This window comes from Syzygium oleosum, unplaced genomic scaffold (assembly GCF_021117445.2).
Source record: "Syzygium oleosum isolate NSW1041296 unplaced genomic scaffold, Sole_v2.1 Sole_v2.51, whole genome shotgun sequence".
Classification (NCBI taxonomy): Eukaryota; Viridiplantae; Streptophyta; class Magnoliopsida; order Myrtales; family Myrtaceae; genus Syzygium; species Syzygium oleosum.
In genome coordinates this window covers 110,124-134,070 of record NW_026607535.1, presented here as the reverse complement: position 1 = coordinate 134,070, position 23,947 = coordinate 110,124, and the positions used below count along the sequence as shown (strand labels likewise).

General features: G+C 42.1%; 3 protein-coding genes and 1 long non-coding RNA gene across 4 annotated transcripts; 1 reads left to right on the top strand and 3 right to left on the bottom strand.

The window, feature by feature from the left end:
* Positions 1 to 126: 126 nt before the first annotated feature.
* On the bottom strand, positions 127 to 553 carry LOC130136830 (uncharacterized). The gene is made up of 2 exons (XR_008815541.1): positions 413 to 553; positions 127 to 328 (listed from the first exon to the last, which is right to left on the bottom strand). It is a non-coding gene; the product is annotated as an uncharacterized LOC130136830 (long non-coding RNA).
* Positions 216 to 5,490, top strand: LOC115689594 (metal tolerance protein 9-like). Its single transcript, XM_030615694.2, has 6 exons — positions 216 to 620; positions 2,029 to 2,141; positions 2,388 to 2,633; positions 4,054 to 4,134; positions 4,555 to 4,785; positions 4,928 to 5,490. The coding sequence occupies exons 1-6, from the start codon at positions 368 to 370 to the stop codon at positions 5,270 to 5,272; spliced, it is 1,269 nt and encodes a 422-aa protein (XP_030471554.1). The 5' UTR covers positions 216 to 367; the 3' UTR covers positions 5,273 to 5,490.
* A 1,033-nt stretch (positions 5,491 to 6,523) lies between these two features.
* On the bottom strand, positions 6,524 to 10,378 carry LOC115689597 (ALA-interacting subunit 3-like). The gene is made up of 8 exons (XM_030615697.2): positions 9,984 to 10,378; positions 9,192 to 9,250; positions 9,026 to 9,100; positions 8,833 to 8,946; positions 8,620 to 8,690; positions 7,674 to 7,974; positions 7,077 to 7,366; positions 6,524 to 6,778 (listed from the first exon to the last, which is right to left on the bottom strand). The coding sequence occupies exons 1-8, from the start codon at positions 10,069 to 10,071 to the stop codon at positions 6,724 to 6,726; spliced, it is 1,053 nt and encodes a 350-aa protein (XP_030471557.1). The 5' UTR covers positions 10,072 to 10,378; the 3' UTR covers positions 6,524 to 6,723.
* Positions 10,379 to 16,460: 6,082 nt separating this feature from the next.
* On the bottom strand, positions 16,461 to 19,087 carry LOC115689595 (metacaspase-4-like). The gene is made up of 2 exons (XM_030615696.2): positions 18,486 to 19,087; positions 16,461 to 17,587 (listed from the first exon to the last, which is right to left on the bottom strand). Exons 1-2 carry the CDS (start codon positions 18,829 to 18,831, stop codon positions 16,677 to 16,679), a joined length of 1,257 nt encoding a protein of 418 aa, XP_030471556.1. The 5' UTR covers positions 18,832 to 19,087; the 3' UTR covers positions 16,461 to 16,676.
* Between the last annotated feature and the right edge of the window lie 4,860 nt (positions 19,088 to 23,947).

Sequence of the window (23,947 nt, the reverse complement as noted above, 5' to 3'; positions counted from 1 at the left end):
TGACTGAAACTGCTCGTGGATGTCAGTTTTTTACTGAGTCCCCTTCTAAACGTGGGTGCGATGTTCACCTCATACATAAAAGATAATAGAGTATCCTTTCTGAACGATGAGTGAGAGAAAGAGAGAGAGAGATTAACAATATATTATTATTATATTTATAATTATATTATATGGTTTGCTTCTTTTGGCCATCACAAAGTGCAGTTATCCTAAAGATATATAAGAAGGAAGGACGGAAAGAGAAAGATGAGAGTTTGGGCCTCACATCATCCAAACGAACGAGTGAGTTCCGCGGACTGGTAGTGCCGTGCTGGTTTCTGGAAACCGACTGCGGAAGACTCAAAAAGAATTTTGTTGGGCGACAATCATGGAGCAGAACAACAACAACAACAACAACCACAACAACCACAACCTGGGCGTCCCCATTGGCGAATCCCGACGCGAGCTCCTCTCTCCTGTCCCCGACGACGTTCCTTCTTCCTCCATGGACGACCCCCGCCGCCGCCACTCCTCCTCCGCTCCCTCCTCATGGCGTCTCAGCCTCACCGAGTTCCGCCTCCCTCCCCGCGATCACCGCCACCACCCTCGCTTCTCCTGCCGCCACCTCCTCCCTACTCCAAGTATCTCTCTCTCTCTCTCTCTCTCTCTCTCTCTCTCTCTCTCTCTCTCTCTCTCTCTCTCTCTGGAACTGAAACTGCCTCCGTCGTAGCGTTAATCCTGGCATTTTCTGGACAGTCGTTTTCTCGCTTATTCGCCATTTTGTATCTCTGTTGCGTAGTCCGAGCGTCTCCCGTTGCACGTCATCTATATACTACACTACACTCCGTACGATCGCCTCGTGCTTCGACTTCTCCGTCGAAAGCGACGGCGCCTTCTTGGCGCGCATGCACCGTCGCTGACTCCATGAGATATCCTCACGTTTTCGCTGATTGGTGGAAATTAACATGCCGTGTCCTGTATACGTCATTCTCTGGTAACTTCTCTTGCAAAAGCCACACAATCTCTGGGACCGAACTGCTTTTGCTTGGTCTGTGTTTGTTTGTATGGATCAGTTCGGGTCTTGGTCCGCTTGGCAGTGTACCCCTGCGGTGGGATCCCACAATAACACAGACATTCATTGCTTCGCGAATTCGGAGTGTTGAGTTGCTTCTCTGCGCTCATTTTCAGTGGATAAGATTGGTTCATTTCGTAGCTATAATGATTATGCATAGCTTTCGAGCCTTTTTTCTTTTCTTCCTTGGTATTTTCTTCCAGCCAGTGGTATCAATCAACAGAAACACAGATGAAAATTAACTAGGTCCGACTTCTTGCTTCCTTAGACTGTCTACATCTATCACACCGCCTCCTTTCAACTGAGCTTAGGACAGAAGTCATTCGGCAAAAGGACATTATAAGTGCCACAACTTGTGTACGGCGCTCACTTTAATGCCAAAAGTTTTCGCCGACTCATTTAAGTGCCAAATCGGAGGAAAAACGATCACTTAAGTGCCAAAAGTTTTTTTTAGATCACTTAAGTGCTACAATTTTTGAAAAACGATCACTTAAGTGCTAAATTTTTTGAAAAGCGATCACTTAAGTGCCAATCTGCGGCGAGCCGCGTCAGCTTCAGAAATTAATAAAAAAAATACCACGTCGGATTTCCAGAGAAAAACTGTATATGGCATTGAAGTTGGCACTTAAGTGATCGTTTTTCAAAAATTTTAGCACTAAAGCAATAAAAAAAAAACTTATGGCACCAAAGTGAGCGCCGTACACAAGTTATAGCACTTGTAATGTTCTTTTGCCAAATTCATTCTATAAGCATCATATAAGTGAATTGGAAAGTGGGTATGGAGTTTTAAGAGGTTGAGTGACATGTAATTTTTACTCTGACCCATGGTCAAATTCAGGTCGTAGTGTTGGAGAGCTAAGTCATATCATAGAATATTTTTGTACTTTCAAGATCAGGGATACTGTTTTAATTCGAGTCTCTGGACCTTCTTGTTTTGCTTGTCACTACTCAGATTGTATCTAATAATTTCAATTTAGGGAAGGAGCGCAAGATAGCAGAATATTACCAGAAACAGGAAAGCCTCCTTGAAGGGTACAAAGAGATGGAGGCTATGACTGAATCAGGGTGTTTTCCAGGAAGTTTAACTGAGGTAGATTCTTTACAGCTCACATGTTCCTAAGTTTCTTTAGTTTCAGACCTTTGAGAGGATTGTGCATTCCTAGTCCTAGAAAAAAGCAGATTCTTTAGCACAATGAAATGTTTCTCCACTTGGTAGCTCTCGAAGCAAGAGAAACAATCATGGAGATAATGGACATGATTTTATGACATTGTATTTCAAGTTCTCTAAGAAGACATCGCTTACATCGCTTTTGATCAGTGAACTGCATTTCGTCAGGATGAAATGAAGCAGCTGGCAAAGAGCGAAAGATTTGCAGTTCATATTTCAAACATAGCAAACATGGTGCTTTTCATAGCAAAGGTCTACGCTTCCGTAGAGAGCAGATCACTGGCAGTTATCGCCTCAACCTTGGATTCATTCTTAGATCTATTATCAGGGTTTATTTTGTGGTTCACGGCAAATGCTATGAGGAACCCAAACCATTATCATTACCCTATTGGTAAGAAGCGGATGCAACCAGTGGTATGTTCCCCTGCTTCCTCGGTTAAAAAATTGTTGTGGTTCCATACGTAAACATGTTAATCGATTCGACTTTTCTTTTGCTCCCACTAAATTTTACTAGCCTTGTGTAGTCTCGTGAGTATTAACTATTGTTTATGGATTACTTTTCTCCCTTACTCCTAGAATAAGGAGATGTTTGATTCTGACTGACCATGTAATTGATTCTTCTGCTGTGCCTTCTTTTCTCTTTGTTATGTCACTCGGATTACGATGGAGTCCTTGTTGTTCAATAGCTTTAGCTACCGTGATAATGCATGTGTTATCTTTAGATAACAGCTGGCTTAGTTGAATTAGTCACCAAATTATACTCAATTTACCTTCGTCTCTATGATTAGCTCACCAAAGAAGGTGGTGTCAGATATAATTTTTTGTATAGCAGGGCTATTGAAGTACAGTAGGATGAAGCGTGACACTGATAATAGGAACCAAATAGCCAAGCAGACCAGGAGTAACAAAAAATTGATAAGAGTAGAAGGTTTTGGTTTGATTTGGCTTCAGGTCGAGATTGTGATGGCGGTGTCTTAAGTGTATCCATTGTTGGGTCACTGCGGTCCGTTACTTACAAAAGCCTGATCAACCTCAAGCTTAAGTCATAGTTAATCCGTCTGTGGTATTGATTAACCATGTGAAGTACTTAAGATTAAATAGTATCAGAGCTAAGTGAAATTTGGATGTTACAGTTTTGGTTTCAGAGCAGGTTATGGAGTGATAAGGTGGGTGAATTAAGATCAGGAAGACTAAGCTTTGGTTGGAGTGATGAGGTGATTCGAGGCTTTAGATTAGACTAGATAAATTTTGTCTTCACTGGGGGGAGAATGTAATAGCCTCTTACCATGAGAATTACTACGTATCACATAAGTAAATATTAGGTTGCTACGATTTCGGCGTTGGAGCTAAGTGAAATTTGGGATGTTACATATGGTCTTGTCATACAATCCTTCATTTTAATGTCAAAACACAATAAATCACAATAATGAGAGAGAGAGAGAGAGGTGGGCAGGGGGGCTTATGAACCATACCAAACTAGTTCTTTTTTTTTTTTGGTTCAACTCCATATCTCCAGTTCATATGATCCGCGCATAAACAAAAAGAAAATGGACTGTTTTGTCTACAAATCGATGAATATGATGGCTGCAGTCTGACACAAATGGTTTCATATGTAGGATGGGTAAAAATATCTGAATAAATGCTTGTATAAAGGAGAAACCAGTCAAAAGAAAAATAAGACCATGTTTTTTAAGGTACTAGCAGCCAATGACCCCAGTATTACTACCAATAAGAAATTACTTGAAATTTTCTCGATCAGAATACTATGTGTTGACTAACCAAATTTTGTGATTAAACTATGAGTGTAAATGGTATTGATGGTCTGAAAATGCAGGGTATTATTGTATTTGCTTCAGTGATGGCAACTCTTGGCTTACAAATCCTGTTGGAGTCTGTTCGAGAAATCATCTCCAAGGCAAGTTATCTTTATGTTGTTTGCTTTTTCATGTCACTTGCAAGCAAATTCAAATACAGAGCCTGGGATAGACGAGTTTACAGAGCAGTTAGAATGAGCTAACAATAATGGAAAGAAGGCTTTGAGTCTCCTCTGGGTACATGGATATTCTAGTCTTAATTAAAACTTTTAGAACTTACCTTAAAGGATATAAACTTCTTCTGATTTTTTCATATGGGTTCTTTTAGAAATTTGTGGAAATAAAAATGTTGCTGCATCACAGAATGACCGAGTGGTTCATCCAGTTTTGCTGCTACCTTCTAATAACCAATTGTTTTAACCAGGCAGACTTAAGATACGGTTACTAAAGTTTAGACTGTCATCTTATTCCTCCAGTTCACTCATCTTATCCCATTATATTTCAATCAAATCTACGTGCAGTCACGCCCAGAAACTGATCGTGAGAAGGAGAAGTGGATGATCGGGATTATGGTTTCGGTGGCAGTAGTGAAGTTTGCCCTTATGGTCTATTGTCGAAGATTCAAGAATGAAATTGTCAGAGCCTATGCTCAAGATCATTTCTTCGATGTTATAACTAATTCTGTCGGTCTGGTGGCGGCTGTCCTATCCATCCAATACCACTGGTGGATAGATCCAATTGGAGCTATAATGGTAAGTTCATCTCAAGTAGTCCAACATAGTTTTTCCATAGTGTGTTTTTTGACTGTTATAGATTCACTGCCCCCCGCCATCCTATCCACAGGTTTATGTTGCGCACAGCTTTTCTCAGCCAAAATTGTTACGTACTCTGCAGATAGCAATATACACCATAAGCACGTGGGCAAGAACGGTGATCGAGAATGTATGGTCGCTTATTGGAAGAACAGCCCCACCTGAATTTATAGCGAAGTTAACATATCTCATTTGGAACCACCATGAAGAGATCAAGCACATTGACACGGTCAGAGCTTACACTTTTGGTTTACATTACTTCGTGGAGGTCGACATAGTATTGCCCAAAGACATGCTCTTGAACCAAGCCCACAATATCGGGGAAGCACTTCAGGAGAAGCTGGAGCAATTGCCCGAAGTTGAGCGAGCTTTCGTCCATATTGATTTTGAGTTTACTCACAGGCCTGAGCACAAGAATAAAGTATGAGGTGGATGGATCATATCAGACCATTTAGAATCAGGCGGCTACTCCCTTTCCTTATACCGTTTATTTAAATGCTTTCACTTGCATTAGGAAGAGACGTACACGCAAAAGCATTTTATCCTCACTGATATGTGCTGAAGATCAGTGTTTGGTTGAGGCAATGTCATTATTAGCAGTAGAACTACTTTTGAAATAATGCGCCATTTCATTTTGTTCTTTCATTGTGAGGACTGAACTATTCTTCGAGAGAGATGCTTAAATCTTCGTTTGTCACGGGGAAGGAAGTGATTGGCTTTTTAAGGCCTTAGGTTTTTTCCTCCAGGTAAGTATTCGTCCCCACACTAGCGCTTCCGTGTAATAACTCTACAATCTTCTCAATACGAATAGCCCCATTCCTATCGAAGCGTCCTACCTAGGCTGGAAATGTCAAAAAGGGTTGAGCCCCTTGGTGGTACAAACGGTCCGGTTGGGGTTAGATCGCTAGCTAGAATGAACCTTCCACCAAATTTGAAATGACTTGTAAAATGAGGAAGAAAGATTCTGTTCATACTCGACGATGCCATTCTTTACGTGAAATGCGACTGCTTTGTCTGGCGGCCTCTCCTTTGACTTGAACATGAAGAAAGCTTATTAGACATATTTGAGGATTAAACTGCAAGTTTCTCCCAAGCAAAATGCACGTCGCAAATTCTTTCTTTGGCCACCACATTACTGCTGATCACAGGAGGTATTGCCTAAGTAGCTTTTACTGCTCCGCCAGAATAATCTGACCGCTTTCTCTGAAGATTCAGTTTAAGCATAGTTTTTCTATAGGTAGATAGCTAAAGTGACGTTTAATTCCAGGTCTAGTATCTGCGGCCCGCATCATATGCTTCCACTCTTCATCTGGAGGTGTATGCAGATCCATCAATAATAATATAAATGTGAAAACTCTGGGAAAGATGGTAGGGACATTCAGCATCTAACAAATCAACTGCTCCGATGACGAGATTCAATTTAATAACCAGCATTCATGCATGGATATCCACTTTTCTGGCCATCAAAATTAGCTCGGCAAAATAATATGACCAAATCCCTCTCTCATGCACCACATCGGAATGCAGAGTCGGACCTCATTTCTGAAACACTAAAGGTCTCTTGTTTCTTTCTCTTGATTAATGCTGTGCATTGGCCAACAAGAAACTACAGGAGATGTACTTCGTACGTTGCTCCCTCCGGTTCAGCATTATTCCAATGACTGTACTATGGAAGTCGTTAATAAAAGCGAGCCGTTGAATTAGGTACAGATCGTCTAGCTGTTATACAAGATCTAACATTTCCATATTCAATTGCTTTTCAACCACAATAACAAGTAAATAAAAAAAATAGATTACTCAAAGATTTTTGATACACAAAACTACATAAACAGCCATGACGCATCAAACCACAAGCCATCAAGAAGTCCATGTGATTGCTTAGTTCCATCCTGGGGTCCGGTTCCAAGACAAGTACGAAGGATCTCCAAGTTGCCTGGTCGAAAAGAGGTGGTATTAGCGAGTTTGTATAATGGAATAGCAGTTATCAAACATTTTTACATAAAAATTAAGACGCGTGTTTAACAGGCAAGAATGTCTTTAATGCTAGAGCATACAGCAAATCAGTAGCCCAATCATACTCCAACTCAAGTAAAATTTTGCAAGACGGCTCCTACTCTTTACTGTGACTATAATCTAAATATTTTCTGCTATATCTTTTATTAAGCAAGCGATCACTTTCGTGAGAAAAAGGAAGGCATGGAGAACTAGCCAGACGAAGCTAAAGACCTCACCTTGGCTTCACAAGGTATACAATGGTGAAAGCCATGGCCAAGAAAAAGCACAATCCACCCACAGTCAGGTAAGCAATGCCAAGAAAATCATTCTTTCCTCCGAGCCAGCTGGTGGTGGAAAGCACAAGCTTCTTTTTTCCATTAAAACTGTATGTGTTGTAGAAATTCCCCAGCGACACTTGTATCTCAGCATTCTCCTCTAGATCTTGCTCTATCTTCCCATATAATTTCCTGAAAGTAGGAAGAGCTGCAGTTCTCATCCATACAATGAGGTCCTCCTGCTCACTCAGCTACAAACCAGACAAACTCAACAAGTTAAATCTTTAGACATTCTTACTCGGAAATTTAAAGCACTTCCATTGCTTATTATGATTTATGATGCAATTAGACAGTCAACTCAAAAGGCGTTACCAGAAATCTTCTGAGAGATGCTAATTAATTACATGCAGCGACATTCAATTGCTTTCATTGCGTAAAATACAGTCAGAAATTTCGCAATATTTTTCAGTAATAGATGCTCAAGCCAAATATGATCTAAGACTAACAACGACAGTGCAATTCATAATTCTCGAGTCTTGAGATTCTAGCCAGGCTTACCGGAATGGATGCATTAAGTTTTGCTCCACCTATTAGGCCTCCACTTTGAAAGTTCTTCGGGTACACATCTTTACCAAATTTATGTTCCCTATCACTCTTCCATGAGATACCCTTCTTATTCACGTTCAATTGCGCACTATTGATCGAGAAACTATAGGTGTCGTTGAATAAGCTCCAGGCTATGAGACCACAGGGAACAATAAACGAGCCATTAGCCGTAGTATCTTCTGGTTTACAGTCACTAACATCATTTGCACTGCTAGCATCCCTTAACTGTTGATCACTTCGACTCTTCACATACCTGAAATTAAACCACCCCATCACAATTAATGGAATATCATATGGCCAAACAAATCTGCTGTCTTGTTTATCATACTATGACGACTGGACTTCATTGCTAACATACCATATCCCTTTTTCCGATGCTACCGTACCAATTGCCCATGGAAATCCAATCAAATAATAGGTAAAGCCCATAAAGATCACAAGAGATTGTAATACCAAATATTTTTCCTGACATGAAATGCATGTTGGTTTTCTTTCTATAAAGCCATCCATTATGGCTTTCCTAACAAGCATTACTAAAGGCAAACCAAGACATTATGATGTGGCATTCCGATCATAAAAAGTTCATCTCCTTTTATCGAGCATTAGCTACGAAGTATACATGCGTAGATTGGAAGATGCACCGGCTCAGGCCACATTATCTCATGCTACTCAAAATACAAAAATAAAAGGCATGGATCAGACAAAAAATCAAAAATACTATGTGGCAGAAGAGAATAAGTGTATCTATATCCAAAAAGCTACCAGAGACATAACATCTTCATGTTAATTAGCACCAAAGTCTGACTGAGTTAGACAAAACTAACTACTGTTTTCAGATACTCTTTCACACGGAAAATATGCTGAGGATGCAAAGGTTGCTGAGGCAACCGATACAAACCTGCGATGATTCTGGTAGAAGTTATCCAGCTGGTAGTATACGTAAATAGGTTGCTTCATACGCTTAGGCACCTGAAGACAAAGCAAAAAGTGGAGGGGAGATAATCCTCAGTTTCACATAGTCAGTGTCATCTTCTCTTAAAAGCATATATAGTGAGAGGGTTATTCAAGTTCTACGTGCAACTACCGAATTACTTTATCAAGAAAAGCTTACTGTTAATTTCCTGATGCAGGTGTTGTTCGGAGAGCTCTGTATGTACTGGACTTTATCCGTTCTGTTAGATTCTGGTATGCAATCAATGTCGTACCGATCAATTATCTCGACAACCTAAAAGATAGCAATAGATGTATAAACAGCTGTACATCATAATAACAGAGAAAGCAACTAGCCTTAGGATCATGCTTACATCACGGGAAGCAAACAAAGAGGCAACTCCGATGGGAATGAAAACAATGCTAACCAGCATAAATGCCGAAATCACCTGCACAAAGAAAGGGAGACTTAAGTATTTTTACCGCTAATCCGATAATCGAGGAGGTATCAGGAATTGGCAAAAGGCAACGAGGTCTCACCCATCGGGGTGTGAGGATTGGCTTGCAAGCAGGAAGCTCCTGTTGGGTAAACTTTGAGTCTGAGAGGCCCAAAAGGCAATTGAAGACAGCAAACTTTTATTTCAGAAAAGGATTCAAAGGAATTACAGACATTCCAAAGCGGTTGGCGAGTTTAATCGATGCCAAAATCAGCAGCAATTACCTCATCACATTGACTTGCACAAATCATAAGAACAAGGCATACACAGTGGTTATTAGCGTACGTGATAGATTGTTTATGTCAGTAGAGTATTGTTCGCGCACTTAACCGATCAAATCCTTACGAATCAGATCGTCCTAACAGAAGGTAAGTGCGTTGGTTTTGTGGTGAGCATGTTTTGCTGTTCTCCTCGACATAAGCCCAGTACAAAGAGCTCACACAAGCGTACTCAGGTGAACAAAAAGCACAAGAAAGGACCAAAAAGGCAAGACGACCACAATTCAAATACACAGACGAATCGACGAAACCACGATAGCAGCTCAACAAGAAATACAACAAACGAGAGTGATCAGACGACTCCGCGAACTCGTCTATGCCAAATCCCCAACACCAATCCGCGACGGAACGAGAGGGGAAGAGATTGAAAAGAATTAGGGGGGGGGGGGAAAGGGGGATCACAAGAGGATAACCCGATCATCTGGGAGGGAGATCAAACACATGATATCGATAGGATCGAGAGGGGAATCACAGTCGGAAACTCCAAGCTGCTAGAAAGAAATCGAAAAAACACGGGATACGGATAGAAGGGGGAAGGGGACAAGCAGAGAGCATACACTTGGGACGCTTGGAATTCCTGCGGACAGCAGAAGAATCGGCGGATCCAGGGGCCCCGGAGCTGGACGGCACCGCGGTCGAACTCATCGGAGAGAAGCGGGAGCAAATCCAAAAGGAGGAGGAGAGAGACGGAGATCGCGAAGCGGACGTGGAACGCGGGAGGTCGGAGATCGGGGAGGATGGTATAAAACCCTAGAAGGTCTAGAGAGAGAGAGAGACAGAGACAATGGAGGTGAGGTTTGGTGTATTTGACTTTTGAAGGAGGAGGAGGAGGAAGGATGAAGATCGCAGGTTCCCCCGCACCTCGTTATAGCATCGGGCGGCCTCTCTCCTTGGACTTGTCTCTCTCTCTCTTGCTCTCGCTCGTCTAGAAGGTCAGCAACGAAGGCGAAGCCTGAGCAAAATTCATGGATTGATGATGTGAACAGTAAAATAAAGGAAAGGAAGGTCCAACAAAAGACGCGGACCCGCATACACGGTTGGACCCGGTCCGATTCGACTTGGACCCGCAAACTCTTGTCTCTGCATGGACTTTCTACGCGCCAACTACTTTTCCTTCCCTCGACTCGACTTGGAAAAACTACCCACAAAAAAAAAGAAAAAAAACCTGAAAGAAAGAAATATTTCTTTTATTGAGACGGATTTGATATGAATTTTGCTTTGGTTGCCTTCAGACGTCGACAAAGAATATGCTGCTCTACTAGCAATGAAAAAATCAACTCTTCCGATTCATCCATTCCAGACCGCTGCCATATAATAGCCGCTCCACGTTTCATTCCTTTGCTGGATATTCTGTATGATTTCTTGTTTTGATTGATAAGCAAGACAGAGAGACAAGAGACTGGAGACAGAAATTTTGCTCCTGTAATCCTCCTGCTTTTCGGTTAAGTCTGACATTTTCTGTTATGGCGATTTCTATTGCTTTTAAAATCTTTTGTTGAGAGAAAAAACTAAAAAATGCTTGGTTAGGTCTATGTGACCTCAAGCTATCTATTTATAATAAAGCCAAAAAGACCAAAATTACAATATTACCCTTATTGTTGCAATATATAAAATAATAAAGGAAATAAACAAATATGCCCCTATTAGCTAAGTACTCTCAACACTTCCCCTCAAGTTGGAGCATAGATATCACACATGCCCAACTTGACTAAAACAAGATGAAACGATTTACTCCCCAATCCTTTAGTCAACACATCAGCAAGTTGATCACCGAACTGAACAAAGGGCATACAAATTAAACCGCTCTCCAACTTCTCTTTGATAAAGTGCATATCAATCTCCACATGTTTTGTACGGTCATGCTGTACAGGATTGTGAGCAATACTAATGGCGGCTTTATTATCACAATATAGCATCATAAGAATAGGAACAGATACACCAAGATCTTCAAGTAATCCTTTAAGCCATAACAGTTCACAAACTCCATATGCCATTGCACGAAATTCTGCTTCAGCACTAGATCGAGCAATCACATTCTGCTTTTTGCTGCGCCAAGTCACAAGATTCCCTCCTAAGAAAGTACAATACCCAGAAATAGACTTTCGGTCAGGAGATCGAGCCCAATCAGCGTCTGTATAGGCTTCAACTTTCAAGCCATCACGAGGAGATAAAAGAATCCCTTTTCCGGGAGCAAACTTCAAATATCGAAGGATTCGAAGAACACCATCCATATGAGTAGAGTATGGATCATGCATAAACTGACTCACTAGGCTCACGGCAAAAGCAATATCGGGTCTGGTGTGTGATAAATAAATCAACTTGCCCACTAACCGTTGATAACGACCCTTATCTACGGGATCACCATCCTTTTCTCGAAGACGAGTATTGACCTCAATAGGTGTATCAGAGGGACGACATCCTAATAACCCAACTTCTGTTAAAAGATCAAGGACATACTTCCTTTGGGATAGAAAGTTTGAAGATCTGGCAACTTCAATCCCAAAAAAGTATCGGAGCTTTCCAAGATCCTTTATTTCGAATTCTTGTCCAAGAAAATTCTTCAACCGGCTTATCTCATCAATATCATTCCCTGTGACAATAATGTCGTCTACATAGACAATAAGAATAGTGACTTTAGCACCTGATCTCTTCACAAACAAAGTATGATCAGCATTACTTTGTTTATACCCAACAAAGATCATAGCTTTTTGAAATCTACCAAACCAAGCTCGAGGTGATTGCTTTAAACCATAAAGTGCACGTTTCAGCTTACACACTTTACCTTGAGTTTTGTCACAAGAAAAACCTGGAGGAATCTCCATATATATCCCCTCTTCCAACTCTCCATGAAGAAAGGCATTCTTCACATCTAACTGCTGAAGATTCCTTCCCTGGTTTACAGCACACGAAAGTAACACTCGAACAGTATTCAACTTGGCAACAGAAGCAAAGGTTTCTTGATAGTCAATCCCATAAGTCTGAGTAAATCCCTTCACCACTAACCGTGCTTTATATCTGTCCACAGTACCATGCATATTCTGTTTGACTACAAACACCCACTTACATCCTACCGGTTATTTCCCAGGAGGAAGAACAACAAGATCCCACTTGTCATTTTTCTTCAAAGCATGCATTTCCTCCACCATTGCTGTCTTCCACTTCTCATCTACAAAAGCTTCTTGCCAATTCTGTGGAATAGAAACAGAAGATAGAGAAGATACAAAAGTACACTAAGAGCTGAACAAAGAGTCATATGAAACAACATTGGATATAGGGTGTTGAGTACAAGTTCTAATACCCTTTCGGAGTGCGATAGGAAGATCAGAATGAGTAGTAGAATCCGGATCCGGAGATGATGACTGAATAGGCAATGTATCGGTGGTTTTAACCTGCATGTTGGTAGTGGAATTCCTACGACGATATGTCTTCAATGTTTCCCCACTATCAATCCGCCTTTGAAAGATACCAATACTTTGCTTAACAGGTGTGGTCTCCCCCTGAACCTTTGATATCTCCCCCTGAGGTATTGCATTATTCTCTACTTGCGTTGCATCGTTCTCCTCTTGAGAAGGACGATCAGAGACTATTGGAGGAGGAGGAGGAGAAGAGTAAGTAATATCCTTAGGAACATTTAGAATTGGCAACACCTCTATACTAAGACACTCCCTCTGAAGAGGTGAAGCGAAATAATAAGAAGTAGACTCATGAAAAATCACATCCATAGATATAATACTGTGCCTAGAAGGAGGATGATAACACTTATAACCCTTTAGAGTAGCTGAATAACCAAGAAATATGCAGCGGAGACCGCGGGGTTCCAACTTACTCTTAGAGGTAGTGTTACGAGCATAACAAACACAACCAAAAATTTTTGGAGGAAGAATAAAAGTTGATGATCCCTGTAAAACATCAATAGGTGTGCGAAAATCAAGAATTCTAGTCGGCATCCGATTGATTAAATAGGCAGCGGTTAAAATAGCATCACTCCAATACTGAGAGGGGACATGACGTGCAAACATAAGAGACCTGACGACCTCTAACAAATGTCGGTTCTTTCTTTCGGCAACACAATTTTGTGCTGGGGTATCAACACAACTGGTATGATGAATAATGCCATGATAAAAGAGATACCGTTGAAACTGACCTTCAGTGTACTCAGTGCCATTGTCATTGCGAAGAATTTTCACAGTGGCGTTGAATTGAGTTTGAATCATTTTGTGAAAAATTTGAAAAAAACGAAAAACGTCACTCTTATGCTTCAACAAATAAACCCAAGCTGCACGAGAATGACAATCGATAAAAGTAACAAACCATCGATGATCAGAAATAGAAGTACGTTGGGAAGGACCCCACACATCAGTATGAATCACATGAAAAGGGAAACGACTTTTATTATTTGAAGATGAATATGTAGAACGAGTTTGTTTAGCAAAGACACAAGCTTCACAAAAAAAACTCATCTTTATTACAAGCTGAAACGAGACTCGGGAAAACTTTTTCTAAAGTTCCTAAAGGGGGATGACCTAATCTGCAATGCCACTGATGGAGATCTGTCAATGCTGAATTAACTTGATGGGGCGTAGTAGACGACATAGAAGTAGAAACCCCACTACCCTCGAGCAGATAAAGACCACCATCCAATCTACCATATCCAATCTCCTTCTCCGTTACCAGATCTTAAAAAATACAGTAAGAAGGGAAAAAAGTTACTTTACAATTTAAGTCTCGAGTCAAACTACTAATAGAAAGGAGATTATTAGAGAATGATGGAATATGTAAAACAGAAGACAAGGGAAGAGTGGAGGAACAATTGATAGACCCTTTTCCAGCGATGGAAGAGAAGGTTCCATCAGCTATACGAACTTTGTCTCTACCGGAAGTAGGGGTGTATTGATGAAAAAGACCAGAAGAACCTGTCATATGATCTGTAGCCCCTGTATCAATGATCCATGGGCTGGAAACAACAGATGTATTAAACCCCCCAAAGAAGATACCTGAAGTGGCTAGATTTGAAGCAAAATGAGAAGACGAATTGGCAACTGTGGAGGAAGCAGCAGTAGTAGAAGCTTTCAGTAGACGTCGAAATGCCCGAAGTTCTTCCTGGGATAAACCAATATGAGTAGTAGGTGTAGCAGTAACAGTTTCAGTATGGTTTGCTTTGTTTTTTGTCTTCCTCTGTGCCTTTTTTTCCTCAAAATCTGCAGGTTTTCCATGTAACTTCCAGCAAGTAGCCTTAGTATGATAAGGCCTATGACAATATTCACACTTCACAACTTCCTTAGGGGTATCATTAAATCGAGAGAACGAACCAGATTTAGTAATAGTGCCAGCACTGATTTGTAGAGCAGATCGATCAATAGTAGAGGAGTGGAGCATTGCTGTCCTACGGCGTTCTTCTGAGTGAACTAGGGCATATGACTGTTCTAGAGTGGGGAATGGAGACCGGCTAAGGACTTGAACACGTATCTGATCATATTCAACATTCAATCCTGCCAAGAAATCATAAACTCTGATCTTGTCCACATGGTTCTTGTAGGCAGCAATGTCTATAGCATTAGTTGGTTGATAATCAGTATAATGATCTAACTCTTGCCATAAACTTCGAAGCTCAGCATAATATTGAGATATAGTCATCTCCTTCTGAGAAGTGTCATGAACCCTTTTTCGAAGTTCATACACCTGTGCATCATTCCCGATTTGACCATAAGTATCCCTAGCAGCTGACCAAATTTGCGCCGTAGTATCAAGAAGCAAATATCCTTTTGCAATACGTGGCTGCATCGAGTTAAGCAAAAAAGACATTACCAAAGAGTCATTCGAGATCCACTTGTCTTGAGTAGCACCCGATGTTTCCGGCTTCAAAGAAGTGCCGTTGATATGACCTGTAAGCCCACGGCCTGCAATAGTCAATAATACAGATCGAGACCATATCAAATAATTTGTGCCGTTGAGCTTTACAAAAATTGTAGCGAAAGTAATATAATCTGTACGGCCATCTCCTGTAGGTGGACGGTTCTCAACTGAATCGTCAGACATTGTCACTGGTAGTAGGCTAAAAATATCCTCCAAAAAATCAGCAAGATCAGATCAAGGGAAGAAAAAAATCGATTTTTTTCAAGATTTTGAAATCTTGAAAAAAATCGATAATTCTAATTTATCCCAAAGAATTTGAAAAAATATGGTGGTCCACGAACTGCAGTGCTTTGGTCTTCACACACGAGAGAATTGTAGGCCAGCGGCAAGGCAGAAACAATTCCAGACAAGAAGATCCAAAAAATCGCAGAAGAAGTTGAACCACCTATCGCGGACTGCAAAGAAGTTTTAGTTATGTCATAGAGGTGAAGTTTAGGACGGACACTAGATTCAAAGAATCACTTCATTAGTGCTGCCCTACACTGTGAAAGATAGCAAAGGAGAAGATGAGAAGGAACTGCATTGGGAGAGAGTGAAGGCGTGAAGAGAGGAAAAAAGAAAGGTTGCGCAGAGGAGAGATTAGGGTTAGGGTTTCAGTTCAGATCGGCTCTGATACCATGTTGAGAGAAAAAACTGAACTGAATGCTTGGTTAGGTTTATGTGACCCCAAGCTATCTATTTATAATAAAGCCAAAAAGGCCAAAATTACAATTTTACCCTTATTGTTGCAATATATAAAATAATAAAGGAAATAAACAAATATGCCCCTATTAGCCAAGTACTCTCAACATCTTCAGAGTTTCAACAATGCGAGGTCCACAATTTCACGACGCTAAAACATTTCCCAGACTGTTGCAGAGTGGATAATAGGCTAGGGTATCGATGATTGAGAAGAAACAAGAGAGACTTTCGCGAGCAAACGACGGTTTGAATCCGCAAGGCATGATCCATGAGGAGTACACTCAGTGATCTGGGAATGCAAGCATTCCCAAGTATTGCATCTGCTTGTCCGGGAGGGAAAACATCTTCCATCCATTGGGGCATCGTTCCTGATGTAGACTTGTTTGAGCCAGGGAAGGCCACATGTAATTCGTTATTAGTTTCCCCCTCAGCAAACGTGCTTAACACCCAATACGACTGCATATTATCAAAGTCAAAGGTCTGAACATAAACTCTTCAGTTTACCACAATCTCTCTTCTTTTTCTTTCTCTTATAATCTCTCCCATCGAGTTTATCAGACAAACTGAGGTAGGAAAAAACAACACAAACTCTCCACAAACTCTTCCAAACGCTGATAATTATTCATGATCCCTTGAAAAGAAGAAACACATTCGGATTAGCAAACAAAGGGAGCATCCACATGGTGGTCGCTGCAGTAGAGGCCAGGGCGCTGGGTGAAGCCCTGGCCCTCCAGCATCTCCCTCGCCCGCGTAACAAGTTTGTGATTGGTGATTGCACCATCCGTCTCAGCGATCAGGGTCTGGATGGCATTGCTGAGAGCCCCATAAGCTTCACGGGCGTTTCCTGAAGGGCTGGCGTCGGCTGAAGTTTGATCGGTCTGGCAACCGCTGATCAGAATACCACCATCTGGAAAGGAACGCTTTGTTGTCCCAGCATAAACTTCTTGATTGCTTCCTACTTCTACCTCCATGGCAGGTTTTGCATACCCCTCGTCGCTCCCGTCCAGCTTCTGCTTGAGAAATTCCTGTGCCAGGCTTCCGACCATGCCCATAAAACCACCTCCGCCTTCCCCATCTCCATGTCCATGTTGGAGTTTGTTCAATATGACTTTCATGAACTTCTTCACCTTAGGACTTGCATCTTCACCAAAGATATCGAAAAGGGCCGGCCTCAACTTACCTACATCGATGTCATCTTTACCGGTCTTCTGCTTAAGTATCTCTATTAGAGTAGAAAGTGGCAACGATCTACTCTTCACATAGCCTCTGTCACCATAAGCGCTTTCCACCTCTCGCTCCTCCTCTTCATCTTGATGCCGATGGTGACGGAATGCTGAAGGGATATGAATCCCCCGAGACTCAAGTTCACCTTGCACGGTCTGCTTCAGGAAGCTTCCGAATCCAAAACCAGAGCCTGATGATTCATGCTCCTGATCCTGATTCCTAGTGCTCTCGCCAATCTGCTCCTTAGCTTGCTCGATAAGACCGCCGCTGTGGCAGGAATCAGATACAATTGTGAGGCGGCAACCTTCAGGGACTTGGTCGACAAACTCCCTGAAATCATCGTCTGTTGTGCAATACTGGCGAGTCAGCTTTGGTGACTAGAATCGGATGGACTTCACAACTAATGATTAAGAACATGACACAAGTGAACGAATGAAATCACAAAACTCAGGAACTAATTATCAAGCTGTCTTCACACGGTGCCTTCTAAAGATCAAATCAGAAACCTAGCCCGACAGTCAATCTCATGGAGAGCAAGCTTTAAAAGCAATCTAGCCTAGAGCCAAATACAAAATTAAACAAACGCAGGGTCGATCTAAGTAACTAAGGCTATGATGATATGCGGCACATGCTATATAGCAATACAGCTGCAGCCACTGTTCCATGAGAGAAGATGTTAATCACACGTCGTTTTGCAATGTCTGAAGTAACTGGGAGCCACCTCGCAAGTCCGCAGGGGGCACAGAGAATTACGACCTTCTCTCTTCTCTCTATCATAACCAGCTCACTCTATCCATAGGTTAGACTAGACATGATTGAATGAGTTCATCCGCATAGTCGACATTAACACAGCGGATCACACAAGAACGGAGCAAGCTTTACCGACCGACAGGGTCCAAATCTGGTACTGCTATATCAGAGATTTGATGAACACAGATCGATTCAAGCATATTGAAATTGCTCGGATGAATAAGTCTGGATCCTCGATCGAAGACGATCCACTTGCACAGGGATCGAATAAAAAGGTCAAAACACGCTCGATTTGGTTCCGATCGAGTAATTTCCATTTCGTAAAACCGATCCCCATCTCTTCTGCCCTTGGATGATGTGTGTTCAGTAGCTAGAGGCGGAAGCATGCGATATTCTGGTGAATCATGTCAAGTAATAGCTAGAGGCCAAGAGAATGGATGCGATCCGCATAAAAGAAAGGAAAAAAAGGGAGGGTATCGAAGCGATCGTACCGGTGATGAGATTCATGTCGCAGGGGACGATGCACTCGTCGTAGCCGGTGTCGTCCTCCTCGCCCGTCTCGGCGGGGAGGCGGGTGCCGTGGCCGCTGTAGTGGACGAAGAGGAAGTCGCCGGGCTCGGCGGATCGAAGGAGATCGGAGAGGGCGCGACGGATGTTCTTGCCGGTGGGCTGGAGGGAGGAGTCGTCGGCGTCGATGAGGACGGTGATGTCGTCCTGGGAGAAGCCGTAGCGGTCGACGAGGCAGCGGTACATCCTGTTGACGTCGTTGATGCAGCCCTTGAGCTCGGCCTTGGTGCCCGCGTAGTTGCACCCGATCAGCAGCGCCTTCCTCGCCATTTTCGCGCTCGATTCCTCTGTGGCTTTCCGGCTACGTTCCGGTTCTCGCGTGCGCGTTCGAACGAGCTAGAGAGAGGGAGATCTGGAACTGGAACTGGAACTGGAACTGGAACTACCGTTCAGAATGGATTGGGAGGGACGGTTTCTTTGCATCGACAGAGACTTATCGTTGTTGTGAAGGAGTATGGTTGCTATGTCGTCTCCGTGGTGAGTGCGTGTGGGCGGTGCGGGGAGTGTTGTCGACCGTCGGTAAAGGAAGACAGAGAAGCGGAAAAGATAAAGTGACGGGCTTTTTGAATAACAAAAATCACTATCCGCCAAAAGTAACAATCCTCAAAATGAGCAATTGAAATTACAATCCATCAAAATCAACAATCCAAAAGTACTATGTGGCAAGACATAGTCCATCGCATAAATCTTTAAGAGTCACATTTTCGGGAATGCTTCAACATGTTTAGCTCTTTATTTTGCGCCAATGATGAAAAACTCCCACTTCGTTTTCGAATGAAATATCTTGAAAGGAAAATCAAGAGACTTACAATAAAGCATATGCTCTTACTGAGAAATATCTATATATCTCATATGAATCACATAATATTTATATGACTTTAAGAGCCAGTATTGTTTCGCTTCATAGTTGTGAAGCAGATCCCAATATTAAATCGGAAACCGATTTTAAAACCGGAGAAGTAGGGTAACGTGATCTAGGGTTTTTACTTTTTTACATTATCTCAAAACCGGTTCTAAAATCGGTTCGGTTGGTTTTTACTTGGGCAAAACATGTTCCCAAAAATGGAACCACTCCGACTTGTTTTTCGGGTGCCGGTTCGGTTTAGGTAAATCCGGTCCGGTTGCATACCCCTAGGGCTTTTCTTTTTTTCTCGTGTTTACTACATGAACGTGATCGTGCTGTCCTGTCAGAATTTTTCCTGAATTTGCTAAAATTGCCTTTTCCCAAAAAATTATTCTAAATAAATAATTATTAAGAAGAACAAGAATCAGGGGACATCGGGGGAATCGGGCTACGGACATTGATCCTTCGTTGATCCCCAGGCACGGCGTTTGGGCCCAAAATCCAGAGAAGTGAACATTAGATTATCTAGACCTGACCTCGTGCATCGCCACTGAAGTATCAAATTTGATTAAAATCGATCACTTAAATATCAACTTACGTGATTTTATATGAATTTTTTTTATAAGAAACGGAAAGTCCCACGCCATCTACATCTTTAGCCAATCAAGTCTACACAGATAATGAAAACACATCGTGTCGTCGTCCAAGGCATCGAATGAGCCATCGTCCATGGCCACTGTTGCTGCTGTATGACTGATAAGACGGGTTGCCCCCCTTCTACAATCACAGTCCGTGGCTGCCATAGCTGCTCCATGACTGACAAGGCAGGTTGTCCTCTCTTTGCCTTCACTTGGCCAATTAGATTTGGCCGACCAAATCTAGAGTCGTGGCGACAGAACCAACCAGATTTGGACAAGTGTTTCGGATGGAGAAAACGGGTGAAAACTTGGCGATTCTTTGAGCGCCCTTTGGCACGACTATTTCGATGAGTCTTCCCACTATGAGAGCGCTGGTCAAAGAGGAGTTTGCAAGGGAGGTGTTCGATGGAATGATGAAGTTGAACTCTCTTTCGATGAGTGTTTGTTCGAGATACTAAACTATCTTAGGTCTTCTTCATTGTCCTCAAGTCACCAAAAAACCACCACAACCATTGCTTTCTGTCACGCCTGTTTTTGAATGCCATCGCTGAAGAGCTCTTTTCGTGGCCGCCACTACTTCACTTGCTAGATCCAATCCTCAAAATTACTTTCGCGATTGTCTTGTCAGGTTCGATCCTTGATGGCTTAAGCTAGTCTTTCTCTCCTCGATATATCGTGCTTGGTTTGTAAGATTTGGGCTTGAAAAATTTTGGGAAATGGCTTGATTTGTCCAAATTATGGTTTATGTTTGGGATAAACATGTAAACAACGTTGTTTGAGACTATTAATGCTGACAGGGCATACCAGCAAGCCGCGTAGGTGAGAAAAATTGATAAAAAAAAATCGTCACATCAAATTTCCGGCATCGTAAATCGGAATTAGCAATTAAGTAATTTTTTTTTTTAAAAGTGGCACTAAAGTAATCCGTTGAAAAGTTTTTGCACCAAAGTAAGCTCCAGTGTCCTTTTCCCCTTAATCTTTTATTTATCTATTTGTATGTAACTATCATCCAATCTAAACGTCCTTATGTGCTCTCAATCTAAAACATTAAGGATCCTTGTCAGGTTGATCTTATTCTTGAGTTCCACTTAATTTGGTTTCCTCAAAATCCATTAGCTAATCCCAACCCGATAATTCTAAAATAAATAGATCTCTCAAATGTCCTTTAAGCACAACTTTTACATCCTCTAACGCCAGAAGGAGCTCAATCGTTTTAGAGATAAGTGCTTTGTAAATCCCGAAACTTGTCACGAAAGTGCAATTGAGTTATAAGACTTTCAAAAATTGTAATCAAATCATAAAACTTGTCTCGAAAATGCAATTGAGTCATAAAACTTTTTAAATGTGCAATTAAGTCCTAAAACTTGTAAAGTTTGTGCAATCAAGTACTAAAACTTATCAAGTTGATGCAATTAAGTCCTAAAATTTGTTAGCATTTTTCGTTTGTCAAGTTGGATGGAGTTAATGAAATGACTTGATTGTACAAACTTGATAAGTTTTAGGATTTAATTGCACTTTTTGAAAGTTTCAGGACTTAATTGCATCTTCGTGACAAGTTTTTGGACTTTCTGTACACTTATCCCGTTATTTTAAGACAATTTTATGACTTTTAGAAGTAAGGAGACTTTATTTATTAGTTATATTAAATACTATTTCCATTCTGACGTAATAGTAGTCCGTCATCATCATTTCCTAAGTAAATTGTTTCGGCAATGAATTTCTCGTTTGAAATATTCATATCATCTCTCTTGCCTAGTCATCCTTTGCTTCTGTGGTTAATAGGTTCACAGGCGGGAATCAACAAATCAATTCACCTGCATACGAAGCTTGTAAGCATGCGAGAGGTTGTAGTTCTTGGATTAGTCGGTGTTGGCTGCGAAGGCCGTGGATAATAACCATTTTGTTTCTATTTTTCTGTTCTAGAAACAGGTTTTGAACAAAAACCCGTTTGATAACCCAATTTCACTTTTATATTTCTGGAACAAATTTTGATTTCAAAAATAGGTTTGAAATAGAAATGCTTTTCTATTTTCTGGAACAAAAATGAAAAATAAAAATTATTCTCATCGCTCGCCCTCGCTACCAGCCGGTCACCCACCCGCCGCCTACTTGCCGGCTGCTGCCTCCACCTATTCGTTGTCTCCCGCCGCTAGCCGCCGTCCACCGGTCACCGTCTCCCGCCGCCGTCCACCGGTCACCGTCTCCCGCCGTCGGCCGCCCTCCTCCCGTCGCCGCTCGCCTCCCCCCGTCGCCCGCCTCCCACCACCGTCCACCGGCCATTGTCTTCCGCCACCGACCTCCCTCCTCTCACCACCACCCGCCTCTCGCCGTCGATCGCCGTGGGCCGCCACCAGCCGTCCACCGGCCATATTCTCTCGCCGCCGGTCACCCTCCTCCTGCCGCCGCCGCCCACCTCCCGCTGTCGGCCGTAGCTTACCTCCCGCTGCTGCCCGACACCGGCTGCCGTCCTCCACACTGGCCGCGTCGCCAGAAATTGATTTCTGGTCAAGTCATGATTGAACCATATATTCAATCATGTCTTAAAAATATACGGTTCAATCATGTCATCTGCACTGGCCGTGTCTTAAAATATATTTTCGACTCAGCAGGCACCTAAAGTCCTTTGCTCAAGTCCAATCATGTCTTAAAATATATGGTTCACGCCCAAACAGATTGATTTTTTCTTTTTGTGATTGGCAAAAGAGTGAGGAAGGGAATTAGTACTAGAATAATTTCCGAGCGTTATGATGAGATCCTCATGTTCAATTTGAGTTTTTACTTTTCTTCGTCACTCGTCACCCCAAAGGTCTAAAGTACTTGAGCCCATGGTCTTTGCCCTTGGAGTATTCAACCTTTCGTCGCAGATTTTCGCTTTCAATTTCAGCACAATCCAGGTTGGAGCTTGGACTGGACCCGTAGATCCAAGAATGGAGCTGCTCATGTACTTGCAAATTGGGCCTCTAATCATATAGGCACCACATCCTCTTTTCTTTACCATGATTTCCCTTCTAGAGTTAAAAATATTGTACTAGTAGAGTCTTCTTTTATATTTCGCTCTAATGTAGGTAATGCTTCCTTTTTGTAATTGCTTTGTTTGCAATCTAAAGTTTAATTTCTAGCAAAAAAAAAAAAGTACTTGAGCCCATCCCATCAATATACTAGTTAGTAGTTATGAAATCACTTCACATGAAGATATGCCACAGTTAGGGGTGTCAATGGGTCGGGTCGGGTTGGATTTTCATGATACCCAACCCGAAACAATGAATATGTGTGATTGGCCCGACCCAAAACAAGACCCGAACATGATATAACCGCACGATCGTGTCGGTTCGGGTCGGGTCGGGTTCGGTTCGGGTTCGTGTTTTATATTTTTATTATAAATTAAGGTTAAGTTACACCTAGGGGTGTCAATGGATCGGGTTGGGTCTAGTCTCCACGCTACCCTACTCGACCCGAATCATAAAAGATATGTGGACTCTTGACCCGAACCGAACATGACCCGAAACGCAAAAACCGGGTCGGGTTTCGGGTCTTTTTGGGTTCAAGCTAATATTTGACGATATTACAATTGCTTGAAAGTTATCGGAATTACCCAATGCCTCCACCAATCCCCATCGGCAATAAATTGAGCGCTAATCCGTTCATTCCAAGACTGGAGCAGTTAAGATATTTTTTCCGTGTATCCACATACGATGCCATTCTACAGGAAAGATCTCCGGTCAATTCGTCCCGATCAAACGAGGAGCTCAAAAAGGCCCGTCGCGAACATCGATTGCTCTCGACGACGAAAACTAAGGTCCGGGACTGGGAGGGTACCATGAAATGAATCTTTTCTTGTGTCCCAATAGTGCGACCTGGTTCTATCAATTACTTGATCCTTGGATGCAATATCTCTCTTTCTCTC